At 40.1% G+C, this 12,170-nt stretch overlaps 1 protein-coding gene across 1 annotated transcript in view; it reads left to right on the top strand.

Annotated features, from left to right (window-relative positions):
* Positions 1–12,170, top strand: part of NSG2 (neuronal vesicle trafficking associated 2) — a 36,578-nt gene that overhangs the window by 13,237 nt on the left and 11,171 nt on the right. Inside the window, exon 3 of the mRNA XM_030504389.1 lies at positions 1,364–1,483. Coding sequence (XP_030360249.1) covers positions 1,364–1,483 — 120 coding nt within the window. The remainder of the gene's footprint in view (positions 1–1,363; positions 1,484–12,170) is intronic.

Here is a 12,170-nt window from a genome sequence, read left to right as displayed (position 1 = left end):
AGCATTAAATGCAGGAGGATTATATACCTGGGGTTTTCTCTGGTCCAAACCAGACTTTGCTATCTTCATTTGGAAATAAGTCCTTCATTAGCTGGTAACTCAAGCTTGTGCATCACTTAATCTTTTTCAATCCTTCATGAATTTTGTTTCTAACAAAGAGCTTTAGGTTCACTCTTGTCACTCTCATATGAACCAGTCACCACTCTTGGAGTATTTAATTTTCGCCTTGGCAAGGCTGACGGCTGTCAAAATGGGAGGCCAGCAAGATGAAGTGTTGGCCCCGGGGTCGAGAGCTTCAATGTTCTATCCTTTTGTGTTTAACCTATCAGAACCTTGCAAACCACACAAAACCAGTATATGCTTTGTGGACCTTATTCCTGGTTGGGAATCCTGTGCAGAAGCACAGTGATAGTGTGTGCTCACAACCACGGCCCCCCTCTCTAGGAATGAGCTCTAGCTCTTGGCCAGTGCTGAAGCCAGGGCCATTTTGCCTACTCATGCATTTTCCAGCTAGAGTACAATAGTGTGGCTACACTGGCGTGCTCTTACAATGCTATTTAGCTACATAGGCTCATGGGTGGGTAGTCTTAAGATTCTCATGTATAATGGGATGGATACGCTCACTCCTCTGAAGGGTTGTTAGTTTCAGAGCACAGCCTCGATGCTTGCCCCCCTGGTGGCAGTTGGCATTATGTGTTACCTTTTCTGTTAGCTGTACATTTTACCCACAATATTTTAGGGTCATTTTAGATTACAGATAAATTCAATGTAGATTGACAATGCAGTTTTGGTAATTTGACCATACCCTTTTAAAAGCCATTTTAAAAGTGTAAAATACCTTGTTTTTGTAAGATTAGTAGGACCTGGATTAGTCAGCAAATGAAACTGAGGAAAACCCAAGTGGTTTTCTTCTGGGGAAACCCAAGTTGCTAGTAGAAGATTAATATTGATAATCTGCAGCCTGAATAAATGAGACACCAAATGGCCAAAATTTAAATTGATAAAAGTGGAACTTTTTAGGATGCGGCTTTAATAAGTAAGGGCTTTTCTTTAGGATGGGCTGTTACTCTGTGTGTTCTGCCTGTTGAACATGATATAAACATTACATGCCTAGTCCTAAACAAAATAGGCGTCAAACATTTTGCTGTCAGCTATTTTAAGACCCAGTGTGCTAAGCTCACTGTCCTAGGTCTTTGTATCTGCCTGACTTTTATATGTCTCTCTTTTGTTCCTGAGGGTATGATGAGTTTCTGATAATTTGTAGTTCTAAGGTACTGTGAAGGTCCAGGGAATGGTTTATATAGAAAAGCTTAGATAACAAAAAGATGTGTGGAGAAACCTTAAAAGTGTCGATATTTTCCAGGTAATCGTGAAAACAAGAACAGAATATCAGCCTGACCAGAAGAACAAAGGAAAACTCAGAGTGCCCAAAATTGCTGAATTCACAGTCAGTTTCACTGATGGTGTAACAGAAAGGCTAAAGGTAAGAAATGGTTATTCTGCTGCCTTCCGAAGCAAATGCCATTCATTTTGCAATAACTGAATCAAAGTGACAGTAAAGACATAACAAATTTAACACTCCACTCATCACTAGAGTCAAAGAGAGGTTTATCTGCATGAGTAAAAAGCTTTTTTTTTTAGGACAGGCATGAAAATACCTTCTAATCTAAAGTAGGAAATGGTTTCCTTTTCCCAGGAAAAATTATGAAAATGCTTTCTAGCCCAGATTGAAAGTAAAACAAGGTTGAATCCTTTTGCTTCTCAAACATTTGTGTTTTAAAAAGAATAAAAAAATCACAGAGAAGATTGACTGAAAGTTTGTTTCACCTTTAAAAGATTCTTCTGTCTTCTAGTCAAACAACCCTTTTCATATTTAAGATATTTTATTGGTATATAATTATATTATTATAGATTAAAAGCTGTTTCAAACTGAATTAAAAAAAAGAGATATTAGACAAGCACCCAGGCGTATCCTGTCCTGTGGGCAGGTTTGGTTCACAGGAATTGGAATTTTCTGATGAAAAATGTTTCCTTGAGAAATTTTCGTCAGGCTCTACTCAAACATAAAAAGGAACTCAGGAATTATTGAGTGCCCCCAGTTCCTGTTGACTGCAGCATCTTAGAATGGCTCAGTTCCTCCTAAAATTAGACTCCAAGCATGTAGCTGCTAGTATTTTCTCCCTTTTCATTGAGAAAATAGGCTGCTTTTCCTAAAACACAGAGCATGGGTGTGATAAAAATGTGAGATCTGATTTCACATTTCCAAAGTCAGAGGAAATATCAATGATTTGAGTAGGGAGGGAGTGGGCAGAGCCCAGATTCTGTTCCTTGAAAAGCTAGAATTGGGTTTATAAATTTTTGTGAAAGGGTATCATCCAAAACAGTTAAGGAATTGACTCAAGGAACTAATAATCTTCCATTTGGCTCAGTTGTTCTTAGTTTTGCAAGGAATAAAAAAGTTTATTATCATTATTTTCTAGTCATTTAGAAGAAAAATATCACTTTTAAAATTGGAATTTGATCCAGGAAAAATTGTTGCCATTTATCCATGATAAACTTCAAGATTAGGCCTGTTTAAATTACTGGAAGGAGAAATGTTTAGCTACTCTCTCCTGCAGCACTACAGAATGGCACTGTTACTGTTCTTTCCAGAAAATACCTAACATGTATTTCACAAGGACAATTCTATTTCATCCAGGATATTTAAAGCCATCATTTATTCTTAAGAGGTCTGTGAATAAATGTTTATAGCTTCTTGGTGTTTTTTTTTCAGTGGACATCACATGTTTTGATTTCAATTACTTACCAGGGGCTTACACGCTGTTGATTTTGACTGAATTCTTCACTGATGTTATTGCATGCATAGTACCTATTTACCACCATTGGTACCACTAGTAAAGTAAACAGTGAATTAGCCACAGTTAAATCCCCAGTCTTGGAAACCACAGCAGATGTTTTCCAGTGTGAGCAATGTACAAATCAGAAACAGACACAGTGTGCCTGAGAAACAACAGTAAATGTGGAGTCTTCTGGAAGTGATGTGTTGGCTTGTGACATGCAATAAATGGCATTGTTGATATTGTAAGTAATGGCCCTTCACTGGGTATTTAGAACTTAATTCTGCAGCCCTGAACAGTGTGAATGTTAGTGTAAGACCAAGTTTTAATCCCATCAAAAGAACTGGCCTTGTTATTTAAAAAAAGCAATCAAGAACATCTCACACTTACACACTGGGTATGCTGGAGACCCATAAGCTACAGTTATAGCTCATCCACTGCTAAGGGTAAATCTCGTATCTTATTTTTCCCACTCTTCAAATGCCCAACTTGCTGTTGCATTCAAACCTTTCCTTTCAATGTATTTTTTAACTTTCCCCTTCCTATTTTCGGCACAGTTCTGCCATTGCTCCCACCCATGTGTGCCCAAGGACCTCACAGCAGCAGGGGGCCTGGAGCTCCAGCTGTGTGCACAGTGCTGACAGAGGTTTGAGCTGCCTTCCCCTTTGCTGCGTGGTGGGGAGGGCTGTGGGATGCCTCTTCCTATGCAGCCTGGCAGCATGACAGTTTCATTTTTAAGCTATTTCCTTTCCCTAAAGTCCATATGATTTCCATTCTCTGCTCTTCAATGTCAACTTATTAATCACTCAGCCTCTTGTCTAATACTGGGTAAGACTATAAGCCTCTCCCTGCCTGCTTTTCATAAGGCTTCCATGTATCGTATTAAGTTTGTAGTATTATTATTTCCTGACAAAAATGAGCTGAGATAATAGGTAATATTTCATTACCTTTTGTAATTTTTTTTTATTGCATCACATTTTTGTACCAGTGCATATTTTTAGTGAAGTTATTAAAAACACTGCCCTCTGGTTATAAGCAGGCCTATTATCTGGTACTGATGAAATCATTGTACATTTGTTTTTTGTAAGAGGAAAACATAGTAAATACTTAACTTTTATTATCTCTGTTTGGCTACAATTTTAAAAGCTTTAAAAATATATATATAAGTGAGATCATCAGATTTTATTTTGTTGGCTGGTTGCTTTATATAGCCTTCCAGTATATGGTGCATTGGAAGTATCATCCACAACTTCTTGCTAACACGCTGATTAAAATTAAAGTATTCATCTATATTTGAGCCAGGCTCTTGGTAGTTCTACACTGGCAGAAGCAAGTAAATCATCTCATTGATTTCTGCAAGAGAAATGATGAAAGGAAAGGTCAATAGTCCATCCAAGCGTAGATGGTCCATTGGTTTAGTGCTTCCAAATATGAAAGCCATACGGGAAGTGCATGTACAACTAGTGTGACTCAACAGTAATGCTTGAATTCAAGGGTTTTCACAGAGACCCATTTTGCTGCTACAGCTCTACTAATCTGTGTATGAGAAGCAATTCTCCTCTGCACTAATAACCTCTCTGCAAGGTTTAAAACTTTTGTTTCAGTCTACGATGTGCTTATCTTTCCACTCTACTTCTGGTCACTTGGTATGAGAATGTTCTCAGGGGAAAAGGAAACTTTTCCCAAGTTCTTGGGGTTTTTTCCTGAGTCATGTAGCTGCATTACACAGAAGAGCAGAATCCGTGGGGAAATTCTAGGACCATATGAAGACGGCGGTAGTCAAATCCACAGATGCCCTTTGCTCTGCCTTTTGGGTATCTTTTATTGAAGAGGCTAATGAATTATTAGACAACTTTCTCGCATGAGCAAGCCAGAGCCAGAATTTAAGCTTATGCATGCATATTTTTCATCCATCCAGAATAGCACAGATCTGAGCTTTTTAATTATCATATAGAAGAGACTGTCCCTAGGCAACGGGTCTTATTTCACACTACCTCTTCCAGGAATTTTAGATAGCTTCTGCAACTTGTCACATCTCCTAATAGATGAGATTATGATTTCTTATAGCTCAGCACACAGTGTCCTGGAAATCTGACCAATTAGGCTTATTCTTCAGCTGGATGAGTCACCCCATACATACTTTATAACAAATGTTTAAATGGTTGTGTGTAGATGGGTTACAAGAAAGTGGTGTTAAAATAGTACTATGGTAGAGCAATCCATACATAAAAGAAATTTCTTCTATCATTTTACTCCTCCACAGGGAAGCAATGACAACATTTTTTCGAAGCTGACTGGCAGTGATTTATAGACCTTGCCTCCTCCAGACTGTTTATGCCTTTGGAGTGTGTCCCTCTAAGAAGTTTTTGAACTGCAGAGGTCTTATTTTGCAGCAATGATGTATACCAAGGTTTCTCAGTCTGGAGGGGAGTGGTGTCTGCTGTTTGCTTTCCATTTTGCATGCTTTGAAGGTAGCTCATGTTACCATGCTTTGCCATCCAGTGGTGACAGCAGGGTGCATTAGAAAAGGTATGCAAATGTAATGACTCTATTTGTCATGTTCCTTTGTAGGACAACAGATCTAACCCTTTGCATTTGAGGTACACCTTACTGCTTCTTTCTCCTATATTATCCTATGTTACAGCTTTTAAGAACAATCTCTCTTATGCAAGCATCATAATTCCCTTGAGTTTCTGCCCTTATTTCTTTCTATCAGTACTGAATTGAGATCAAATGCTCTTTTGCTTTTCAAGGAGACTATCCATTGAATGAAGTCCTGTTACTTCTGGAGGACAGGATTTCCAGTGACTCCTTTTGTCTTCCAACCAGTCCAGATAACACAGAAATCAACAAGAAGCATTTATAAAGTGGAGTGAGTTTCTACCCATTTTCTTGACTGTCACTTAGCTGAGCTTGTGTTCAAGACACCAGCATCCTGCTTAAGAAGAAACAAGCTGGAGAACAGTGCTGATGGATTTTGTGCTTCATCCAATCAGACCCAGTGAGTTCAGGCAGACTTGTGCTAGCCCTGAGTTTGCCCAGAGTTTTCTAGCTCCAAATAGCACCAGAAAAGGTACTGGAGTGACCTTTCAGCGCAGTCTTACAGCACGGAGCATTGGGTTGACACACATTACTGAGTTGTGCAAATTGCTCTCTTTATTACACAATTAAGTTCATGTGCAACCAGTTTGAGCTCTGTTATCACTAAATGCCGTAGAGCTACTTGTTACTGCCTTTTCAGGGAGACAGTGATTTAGTGACTATGAGCTAGGTGATAGTTACCCACCATAGTTATCTGACTTCTCAAGTCTTCCACAGTTCTTTCCTTTTCATGGATCATTTTACTAAGAAAGTTGAAGTTCAGTCTTTCAGAGCTGGAATAATTAAACTATGTTCTTGTCTTTAACAGAACAAGTTGGGAGTGGGTGTGTGGGGGAGAAACTGAGATATTTCAGATGTTGCTTTATGAGCAATTTATCTACCTGGGAAAATCATCTGCAAGTATTGAGCATTACTTCACTGAAGAAGACTGGGAGCTTCACTCTTTTGCTACAAGTTGGCAAGATTCATTTTCAGAGTCATTGGCTGTGTATTCCATTCCTCTTGAGTATGCAATGACAATGTATTTCTTATCATTAGATCAACCCTCTCATCCCTCCACCCTGAAACTGCTCTGATACATGCAGATCCAGTAACCAGTGAATGTAATTATTCACCACATTTTTCATCAGGTTCTTAAAATATAGTGGAACCCATTCAAATGTTTCTGTTATTGAAATGCTCATATTGAAACAATTATTTTCCTCTGACCTAATGTGAAGGATTTAGAATAAAATCAGTTTGTCTTCAGCCACACCCTACAAAACAGACATTAATGCAACAATTGTTCATTATCTCAAACAAGCCAATATCTGAAATGCTTGGCTCCCAATTAAGAAAGATTTTTTTCTGGACTAGGGCCAGGGCTTGATTTCCTGTTCGTGACAGCTTTGCTGAAATAGAAGATGCTTCCCCTGCTTACACCACTAGAATCTGACCCATCAAACCCCCAGGGTACTCTTGTAGTGGAAGGATCTTCACGTGACAGGCATTGCCATTCAGAGGAAAGGGAAGTCCTGGGCTGTATGCTCATGGAGGTAGGTGGTTAGCAGGCCTTGATCGTTTTCTTTCTGTAGGTAAGATCTGCTGTTTTGGAGGCTTATTCACTCCCTTTGGGAGTTTTCAGCTACCATCAGTGAATCTCCTTTCCCAGTGGGCTCAGATGCAGAGGTCATGTTCTTCTTGCAGAGGTGTCAGGCAGCTCTCACTACACCAAAGTTTTCTGTAGACGGGGATGCAGTGACTTGTCTCTGGAGCCCAAGCTTTGCCTTGTCTTTGGAAACTGAATATTTTCCACTGCAGTGCAGAGGGTCACAGTTTCTCCTTTCTCAAAAACCTGCTGCCCAGCCCTGCCTGGCTTTCAGTCTACTGAGATGTGATGCAGACTAGCACCTGCATGGATTCAGACTCTTACTTTTGGTATGCATGAAAGGAATCGAGAAATGTTGCTGATATTTCTGCCTGAGCTCAGAAATCATTCTTCTCCTCCTCTGGCTGTAATGAGGAGAGAAGAGGATAGGTTATATCTGTCCTAGCTGGTCTCACAGCTTGCATGAAGGTGATTGATGGAGCCATTTGTGATCATCAGCGACAATTCGGAGCTGTGAGGATGAATCAAATGTGGCTTTGTGGTTCAGCTGCCAGAAAACGGATATTTCTGATCACATCCCCAGGTATGGTACTATAAACCTTGCAAAGTTTCCCCTGTTTGTGGTTTTTGTAAGAGTTCCCAACTAATATCTGGCTTTCTGGTAAAGCCATGAAGAGTTTCCATGTCTAAAACACACACAGGAAAAGTATATTTTGATTTAACTAGAATGCGCTGTATGACTGGCTTAGGGCCCACCTACCAAAGCAAAAAAAACCCAAACAAATGACATGCCTTTTATATGAAATGGATTATTCCTTAAAGTGTATTCTTGTTTTATATTCTTTTTTACAGAAACACATGCACATACTCTTTTGCAAAGTCAGAAACCCCACCTGAAATATATTTTGTTTTTGCCATCTGTGAGCACTGATAGAGCAATCAGCTGAAGAGATTTGTTCAGAATTATTTTTTTCCTTTAACTGATATTTGGAGAGAAGAAGAAAGTTAATTGCTATGCAGAAAATGTCTGAAAATGGAAGTCGCAGAGAATATTCACGTCTAAGGGTTTGTGGGGTAGACCTGCTGAATCTAAATTCTCCAAACCATGGTATATTGGAGGAAGAAAGGAGTTAAAGAGCAGAAACCTCAACAGACCTTTTGCTTTGGAACAAAATGCTTGACAAAGATTTTTATAAGTGACTGCATGGAGATACCCATTCTGCTAATTACAAAATGTAATTGCAGTTTCCATTTAGTCTGAATGATTTCTTACACTGCATCTTTGTCTCCAGCAATACAATGCATGTTTCGTTCTGGTATCTCTGTCACCCCACAGTAAACCCTATTTGTTGGGTAATTTTCTTGTCAGCAGGTGAGGTGGAATGAAATACGCTTAATGCTAGTTTGGCTCTTGTAGCAAAAGGGACCAAATGGGATGGAGGAGGAAAGGGTTTTTAGCTGACTGAAGCTAAGGCAAAGTTTATTGACTGTCATGAAGTGCATTCTGAGTCTCGTAGCCAAACCACAGAATGCTAAAAAAAAAATAATAATCAGGGAAGTGAAATGCTTCACTCATACATTTATTTTTTTTCCATGTAATGTTTCATACTGTCTATTTATAAAGCAGCACAGGCCGCTCATTGAATGTTAAACAGACCTGAGCTCCCTCTTGTTAGTACTTGCAGATGTATTAAGCCTGTTGGGTCAGATCCATAGCTAATGGAACCGGCCTCATGCCTTTGAAGGCATTGTAATCAGCTAGATTATTCATTTTTGTTGTTTGTTTTTAAAAGAGTAGCATTTGTAAGTCATTTGCAGCAATAAAGCTTCGCATTTCTAATTTAAAATGGAAAGGCTTTTAATTCTTAAGTTACCCAGGGGACACTTTGCTCACCAAGTCCTCACTTTGTCCTTGTATGAAGCACCCAAATGACAAGAACAAGTTTTTTGAGAGAAATGGGTATACTGGACCATGAATACTGCCATCTTATTAGCTCTATTTCCTGACCCGTGATGGTAGACATAGGTGCTGAAATGCATGTGAATATGTTGACCTTCCTGAAGGAACAAACTTCCAATTAAATTTATTTTGTTGGGGTTTTTTTTAACCAGAAGAATGCACTGATCAAAGGTGTTTTAATTTGTGCAAGCTTGACCTTCAGTTTCATTTTACCTAAGAAGTCCGTGGGACTGGGGAGTGGTAGGGAAGAGTTATCTTGTGCCCTGGCATACAAAGAGCTTAAATTGTTCTGGGCGTTCTTTAATCCAGTCTTCTGTTGTTGATGGCTGATGAGGAAAATGATAGTGTCACATGTAAAATGAAAATATAATAAAGCGATGGCAGAGGCAAACACACAAGAAAACATACCTGGAGGAATGCCATTTTGTGCCTTAGCCCAGTACATCAGTGCTCAAGTCTGAAAGATTTGCTTTGAAAATTGCCCTGCCTGTGGAAGAAGGTAATTTCATAAAGCAAACAGACGTCACCTTTTCCCTAGCCCCAGCCTGATCCTTGGCAGTGAGATGGTGTTGGTTCTGGAGTGGTTTTGCACACAATGGGCCCAGAGAAAGCCATGGTTTTGAGGACTGAGATGCTTCCAGGTTTGGGGAGATCTTGCTGGAGTGTCTGTGAGTACCACTGAGGAGCAAGCTGTGGAGCTGGACCTGAGTGTGTCAGGTGTCATAGCAAACCAGAGCAAGGAACACAACCTACATTTCACAGGTCTGTTGCCATGTGCTAATTCCTGGACCATCCTTACTCAGGGCTCCTAATGCTTTCCCTGCACCAAATCCAATGTGAGAGTTCAAGAAGAAGGGAAGATTTTGCATGTCTGTGACTCCTCAGAGGTTGAGTCTTGGCAGGCAAAGGGTAGGCAATGAGACATTTTATCGATGACTTGATTTATCTTGTGTTCCTGTTAATGCATTTAAAAAGAGCCCTTGATGAGCTGAGGCATCCATTGTCATGTCCCACATGAAGTGGCTGGAGGAAATGTCACTGCCAAGGCTTTGCATGATGCAATGGGAGATGGCAGCATGTTGCTGATGAAGGCTTAGCTGTGGAGATGATGTGTCTGACTGTTGCGATCCCACTAATTGAAAAACCATCTCAAATTAGTCATCTGGAATGAAGCCTCTTTCCAGCATTGCTTACGGAAGGGTATGTCAGGTGTTATTAGAACCATGGGTTTGGGAAGAAAAACACCTTTATAAGCAGTGTTTCTGAGTCACCCCACTTGTTCAATTTTGGGATTTTTCTTCTTTTCTTTTGAAGGTAGCAGAGTCACAGAAATAAGGAGGAAAGGCTTATGATAGTTGAGAAAGGAAGAAAATACCCTTGTAGGGTATTCTTTGTAGGAGGAAGGCGAAAAGACCTTTATGGTCTGCCAAAAAGGCCATGTATTTGTTTGGTGTTCCTAGAAACAATGTTATAGCATCTCAACATACCAGCCTATTGTGATGAACGATTTTTGGTTTATGACATTAAATGGCAGAAAAGCAAAAGCAAACTAAACAGAGCTTTTTATTTACTTAAGTGGAAATTCACTAATATTCAGTGGTGGAAGCATCCTTATGGAAAATGACATTTTAGAACTTCCACAAGGAATAGGGGCTTGGAAACCGAGCCATGAATTTTCCATTCAAGGGGTTTGACTTGGCACAGAAAGATGTCATGCAGACCGCAGCTGGCACCAGACACAGTTAAAAAGATCTGAGGCTATTAGTGCCTAAACAGCCACTAGAAATTATATTACATGATGGAGACTGGCTAATATAATTGAGCCAGCTAGTTATTGTGCACATAATTTAATTATTCGACAAATTGCTTAGAAACACGGTGTTCTTGTTCCACACTCGTGCTGCGCTCACAGTATTACAAGGTGCAGAGCAGAGGCATTGCTGGTGTGTACGTGGTCATCTTGGAAGGTAGACATTTCTTTTTAAGATCTGCAAAGTTGGAGAGGTTCACTGGTGTAGCGGTGGTGGGGTGGTGTGTGCAGAAATGGGTAGAGCCAGCAGGGACATGGCTGGGATAGCAAACTGGCCCAGAGACAGATAGTGCTGTTGCAAGTGGATACCTCTGAGGCTTTAGGGTAGTTGGAGAAATAACCCTTTCTTTACTCTGTGAGTCTTTTGGACTATGATTGCTGGGCTGGGTGGGCTGAAAGGAACCCATGAAATAGTGGAGCAGATGTGAGATGTTTTGGGACCTCAAGATCATGCCATCCTCATGGATGGTGTTCAGTGTTCTTAGGAGAAGTGGGGCCAAATTGGATTATGGTTATGAATTCTAAGGAAAAGGACCAAAAAAACTCTAACCCTTAAGCTTCATGTAAGAAGCCATGCAGCACTAAGGAGTATTTTCCCATAGCTCTGAATATTTAGATACATAACTAAGGACATTTCCCTCTCCTAAGAGATGCTACTTAAGAATCTGGACACCACCTGGAAGAAAGCTGTGCTGTAATAATGAAGGACAAATCCTACAACAGTACCAAGCAAATATGAAGACCCAATTGTGTCTCTTTTTTGCCCATTAGTCTTTAAAAATTTCAGAGACTAAACTGTTGCCATAAGATCAGCAAAATCAGCAGCTTATTACAAAAAGATTGTTAAAAATCAGGAGTGAAATGACATTTTTGAAGAAGTGCAGCCAAGTAATTTTTACTTGCAGAACAGATCAGGCTGTATAACAGGGTGCTGGGCAATGCACCACAACGCTTCTTTGGCTGAGTCTAAGCAGTGGAGCAGCTCTTCTTGGGGTGTGTTTCAGACTCCTTATCCCCCTGATTGATCCGAGTATCCTGTCATCCCGTGGCTCCCTCCCTGCCTACATGCCTGAGTTTTCTTACAATAGCAAAATGGATTCAAACGATGGGGTGGTTCACACTTGGATTTCATCCTGGCATACAGATGCAAGGCAGCCAGGATAGACGGCTAGATCCGGGCACTGGGAAGTGCTCCCGAGTCTTTCACTTTAGCTGTAGCTTTCATGTAGAGATCTGATGTTGTCCATCTTATGTCTAATTATGAGTTGGAAGAAGTTACAGGATGAAGGGGATAAACTACCCACTTGAATTTTTCACTGTCAAGCAGAAATCCTTGTAATGAGATCATTAGTGTATGAACATACACTGAGATGC

This window comes from Strigops habroptila, chromosome 12 (genome assembly GCF_004027225.2).
Source record: "Strigops habroptila isolate Jane chromosome 12, bStrHab1.2.pri, whole genome shotgun sequence".
NCBI lineage: Eukaryota > Metazoa > Chordata > Aves > Psittaciformes > Psittacidae > Strigops > Strigops habroptila.
This window is presented reverse-complemented; position numbering and strand designations above follow the sequence as displayed.